General features: G+C 20.3%; 2 protein-coding genes across 2 annotated transcripts; both read left to right on the top strand.

Annotated features, from left to right (window-relative positions):
• Positions 1–969: 969 nt before the first annotated feature.
• On the top strand, positions 970–2,399 carry LOC100576590 (cilia- and flagella-associated protein 69). Its single transcript, XM_026445716.1, has 3 exons — positions 970–1,325; positions 1,495–1,927; positions 2,020–2,399. Exons 1-3 carry the CDS (start codon positions 1,050–1,052, stop codon positions 2,262–2,264), a joined length of 954 nt encoding a protein of 317 aa, XP_026301501.1. The 5' UTR covers positions 970–1,049; the 3' UTR covers positions 2,265–2,399.
• Positions 2,400–2,707: 308 nt separating this feature from the next.
• LOC100576554 (cilia- and flagella-associated protein 69) lies at positions 2,708–4,944 on the top strand. The gene is made up of 6 exons (XM_003249431.4): positions 2,708–2,885; positions 3,180–3,384; positions 3,486–3,781; positions 3,844–4,058; positions 4,142–4,573; positions 4,671–4,944. The coding sequence occupies exons 1-6, from the start codon at positions 2,873–2,875 to the stop codon at positions 4,860–4,862; spliced, it is 1,353 nt and encodes a 450-aa protein (XP_003249479.3). The 5' UTR covers positions 2,708–2,872; the 3' UTR covers positions 4,863–4,944.
• The last annotated feature ends 755 nt before the right edge of the window (positions 4,945–5,699 follow it).

Below are 5,699 nucleotides of genomic sequence, written 5' to 3'. Positions count from 1 at the left end.
TATAATATTGTATATTGTAATATAACTGAGATAATAATTATTTATTATTAAATATAAATATTTTTAAAAAATAAGATTTGAAATATAGTATACTATTAAATTTTTTAAATCTATTTATATATAATGATTTTAATACATTGAAGCTATGTTTAATGTATTTCAGTGAACATATTATACAATTGTATTCAACATACGTTTGAACTTTTATTAGTAAAGAATTGAAAATATAAAATGCATGGTATTATAAATACTTGTACGAAGCATGTACTTTCTAATTTCATAAAACTAAAGATATAGCTTAAAATATTATTATTAATACTACTAACCTCTTTCTGTTTCTATATTAATAATAATGTGTTTTAAATAATAAAAATAAAATTCATTATACGTAAAAAATTTAATTAAATTAAAATGTACAAGCACACACCTTGCTACTATCGATAGCATTGACGACTGTTGCAACTCTCTCTTGCACGTGCGTGAAATACGTCTACACTTATAATATTACATATATATATATATATATATATACACACATATATATATATGAATATTTGATACAATCAACTTTTATAATTTATATAAATAGTTTCTAAATTAAAATCTATTTATATCTAGTATTATTTTTGTAGATATTTTTCTTTGATATTTTATAATACATAATATAAATACTAATGAAATCAAATATAATGACAAGATATTTTTGTTAATATTCGAATAAACATATTCGGCGCGTCATTCGTCAAAAACGCCATCTATGTTTTCAAAAGACATCATTGGATTGAACCTTTAATTATAAACTCTTTCTTTAATTCTTTTTTTCTAATGCGATTTTATCTGAGGTAATATCGTAATATTTGATTTTTTTATGAAATTTATATAGTAATTGAAAAAGAGGTAAGAATATTATTATTATTTTTTAAATTTTATTTAAATCATTTTAATATTACTTGAAATTTTTCTATATTATTTTTAATGTAATATAAAATTTGTAATATACATAAATACTTTTATATTTATTCTATTTAAATATAAAAAGATAACATAACATGGAGATAACCAAACCTGAATTACAAAATTTTAAAATTAATCCTGAAGATGTTTGGAAAGAATTTAATTGTCCAAAATATGTTACCCATCTTTGTTTTAAAACTACAAAATTACCAAAAGAAATATTTGATTTTGATAGAAAATTAAAATTAGACACACATCGTATTCTTCAAAAATTAGATGAACTTATATCTGATCCTGTAACAAGTGATAGTGTACTTCGTATATGTAGACTTTTATTTGATTTTCTTAATGAAGTAGGAGATGATGGTTATGTATCCTTTAATGAATATATTTACATTTGTTTATGTATATATGTTACTTATATGTTTTTATTTTTTCTTCATATAAAAATATTCATTTTCTTTATATATATATATATATTTTTTTACATAAAAATATGTCTTTTTTATCTATCTACAAGATTTCCTTATAAAGTTTTAGAAAATTAAAGATTTGCCATTGATAATAAAAGTATTAAAATTTTTGGCTGAAAATGTTAAAACAGTTAAAGAATATAAGATACATCTTAATAGAATGTTGGAACTTTGTAATATTCCACCCTTATTAGAAAAATTATCTGATAATTTAATTCTTGAGGACATAATGAAACACTATTTTACATTATTAGGACATCTTCTTATAATCTTGCCAACTGAACAGCAAATATTAAAAATTCATAGAATTCTTCATTCTTTGCTATTAAAAACAAAAATAAAAAATATTGCTGCAATAAAATTGGAATATTGTCGTAAAGCAGTGGAAAAATCTGAATTGCCAATAATTATAGCTGAATTATTACGTACTTCTGAGTTAAAGATGTATGAAAAAGTTTTACAACTAGTTTTTTTATTATCATCCATCTCTTATGAATGTTGTATGTATTAAGAAATTAATGTCTTAAATGAAAGATTTAGTTTTTAAAACTTTGAATTGATTATATTTTCTATTTTATAATCTTAAATAAAGGCTATAAAATGATAGAAGCTAATATACTCACTACTCTACTTATAAGAATGGATCTTACTTTTGCAACTCAAGTACATTGTAAGCGTCCACCTGATATGTTATTAATTGGAAATGAATATAGTGATGAAACAATTGTTTTGATAATAAACATATTATGGACTTTGATGAAATCTTTTGCTTTTTCTAATGAAAAATCAATTAATTTAAAAAACAATTTAATACCAACTCATTGTGCTTTATGGTAATATTTTCAAATACATTAATTTATGCATATTATATTATATTATAAAATTTATATTATATAGGGGTCTATGTTATACATTTAAACGACAAATATATTATAGTAATTATAGATATTTTAATATAAAAATTAGAAATGAAATTGCTATGATTATTCTTATGATTTCAATTAATTTACCATCTTGGAATCTTGTTGGTAGTGGTATAGCTGATATTGTTATTGAAATATTAATTGGAATTGAAACTAATTCTGCTAGAATATTTTCAGAAATAATAAAATTTGGCACTACTATTGAAGATTTATTTCTTGAAAAAATTATGTTATTAATTATTATACATTTAGCAGAAATTAATGCTTCTGTAATTATATTTTTAATATATTTTATATACATAAAAAATTATAAGAAATATTTTAATATTATAATATTTAATATAAAACAATAGTTAATAAAAAAAGAAAAACTAATACAAACTATACTTCAAATTGTTAATCCAAATATTAAAAAATTAAAAATCAAATGGAATCCATCTCAATTTTGGGATATATGGACATATGCTATAAATGCTTTATCTGTATTAGTACCAAGAATGCCAAAGCTATTTGTGGATTATAATGGTGGTATTAGGTAAATAAAATAGAAATTTATGTTTTATATAATATAAAATTTAAATATTTTATAGATTGTGCATGATACTAGAATGGTGTTTAGAGACAAAATTTGATATTAAAATAATAATGATTACTATAAAAACGATTTGTATAATTATTCTGAACAATGATAAATATATATTAGAATACTTTCGACAATGTGGATATGTATTCTTATTAATTAGTTAGTTTTTTGCTTATATATTATACTTATTATTAAAGTTATCATTTTTCAATTACATACTAATTTGTTATGTATTATATTTTATAGAACTTATTCAATATATTTTGAAATTTGACAAAATTAGAATGATAGAACAAAGAATTTTAACATTGACACTATTATCAATTGAAAAACTTATAAAAAAACAGATATTCTATCAAAAAATTTATGGAGAGTACAGTGTTACATTAAGTATGGAATTGTTATTTCGTTGTCTATATCAAAAAGATGAAGAATTTAAACTAGATCAACGGTAATATGTATTTATGATAATAAGATTGAAAAGTTCAAATATTATTTGAACATATATTATTAAAAAACTAACTAAAAAACTAACATAAAAAATTTTATTAGTCTTTTGTTAGCAATAGGCTCATACATCTGGGAATGTATAGTATGGTGTCCCGAAAATCTTGAAAAATTTATTGATTATGGAGGAATATACATTATTCTTGATATTATAGAAATTGTTCCATATTGTTCTCATTGTTTATTTCTTGCTCTTTTTACTGATATTTGTGATAATTTTTTTTGTGGACCATTTATATGTACATGGAGAGGTATTAATAAAGATACAGGATTAATGTCTTTGCTAGCAAAAATATGGAGAGAAGAAGAAATAAAGATTAAAATTAAAAAAAATATAGATGGTACTATCAAAGTCAAATAATAAGATAATTTTAATTTATAATACGACATGTTTTCTATTTAGATGAGGAATTTATTAACATGAATCAGAAAGAGAGGATTGATACTTATTTCACAAAATTAGCTAGAGATAGTAGTCCAGCAATAATTGATATGATTGGTTCAGTTAGATCAAAAATATATAGTATTTACAAGATAATAGAAAGAGATAATGAACGATATTTAATGGCCAAGGAGCATTATAAAATATTAAATGACAGTCTTTCATTAGAAGATAAAGTAAATTATACAAATATTCATTTTTATATTAATCATTTTATATGCAACTTATATTTAATATTTATGATTTAATATTTTTACAGATTACAATGTCTACTATAAATATGTATTTTGCATTGAAATTAGGTCAAGTATGGGTAGAGATTGCTAAATTTTTTGAAAAAAGTGGTATTACTCCTCTTGGTATGGATGGTCAAGCAATTTTTTTGATAACTCAACGTTATTATATGTGGAGTGAAATGACAAAAGAAAGACAAGCTAGAATATTACAATCTATGGACAAACAAAAAGATATAGAAGAGAAAGATGAATATGCAAGAATTCGCAATTCTAAGCTAATTATAGCATTAGATGCATTTGATGAATTAGATTATATATATAGAACAACAAAGAGATCAAATATGTTAAAGAAAAAACATGAACAAATAAAACAAGTTAATTTAGCATTAAAGTTTCCAGATGATTCAGATGATGCACATTGTCATAGGACATTCCAAGATAAAATCATGGTTACGGTAAACATGATATATAATTTATTTAATTTTTATTTTTTTCTTTTAAAAAAAATATGTTTTTACATTTAAATTTTATTTCTTTTAACTCTTCATATAGGCTATATTTAATCAGCATCAAATAATGAGCAGTGGTTTGAAATTAGATACAAATTTAAGTCAAATAAAATTGAAACTTATTCCTATTTCTCCTTATGATAGTTATATTTCTGATGAAACATTTTCTGAATTTTCTTCTTTATCATCAAGTACCTATTTTTCTAGTATAAAAAAATTTAAAGAAGATGAATAATTGAAAATGATAAAAAATAAATTTTATTTTAATAAAAAATGCATTATCTTTAAAAAATATAGAATTCTTCATTGCCGACGTGTTTATAACAATTTAAATATTTTTTCAAAACATTTAATATAATAGAATTAATTGGTTAAATTATACTGAATTTTATTATTGAATCATTTTTTTTCAACTTTTGTGTACAAATTATAATTTTAATTCGTAAAATTCATAAAATTAAAACTTATAGATAAATAATATAGTATTTTATCTTTATATTTATTCAATATTTTGTATGCTTTGTCTAAATGAACATTAGATTATGGTTTATAGTTAATGGTTAAAATAATAAATATTTTTTTATATGTTATTATTATTATTATTATTATTATTATTATTCTTTAAATTATATTTGAATATGAATATTCCACTTAAATGATCATGTATATAGTCATTTTTATTTATACCATGTTGTTATCAAATGTTGGTAAAAATGGTAACACAATCAGAAAATGTAAATGATTCAATAATTATTACGATTTATTAAATATTGATATAATGCACTTTTCTGATTAAATTTCTGAATAGAATTATAATGGTAAATTATCTATAAATTAAATATTGCAACTTGCATTTTTTCATAAATTTTTTCCTATGAATTTCTAGAAATTAAAATTATAATTTTTATAATTTATATATCAAACATCAAATAACAAAAAAAATTTAAAAAAAATGATCTGAAATAAAATTCAATCAATTTTTTATTTTGAATCGACGTAAAAAAATGTATTTTATTTATGTATATTTTCGTTTTTTCTATTGCCTATATTAAATATTTTTTTCATATTAAAT

The sequence above is a fragment of the Apis mellifera genome, linkage group LG16, assembly GCF_003254395.2.
Source record: "Apis mellifera strain DH4 linkage group LG16, Amel_HAv3.1, whole genome shotgun sequence".
Taxonomy (NCBI): domain Eukaryota; kingdom Metazoa; phylum Arthropoda; class Insecta; order Hymenoptera; family Apidae; genus Apis; species Apis mellifera.
This window is presented reverse-complemented; position numbering and strand designations above follow the sequence as displayed.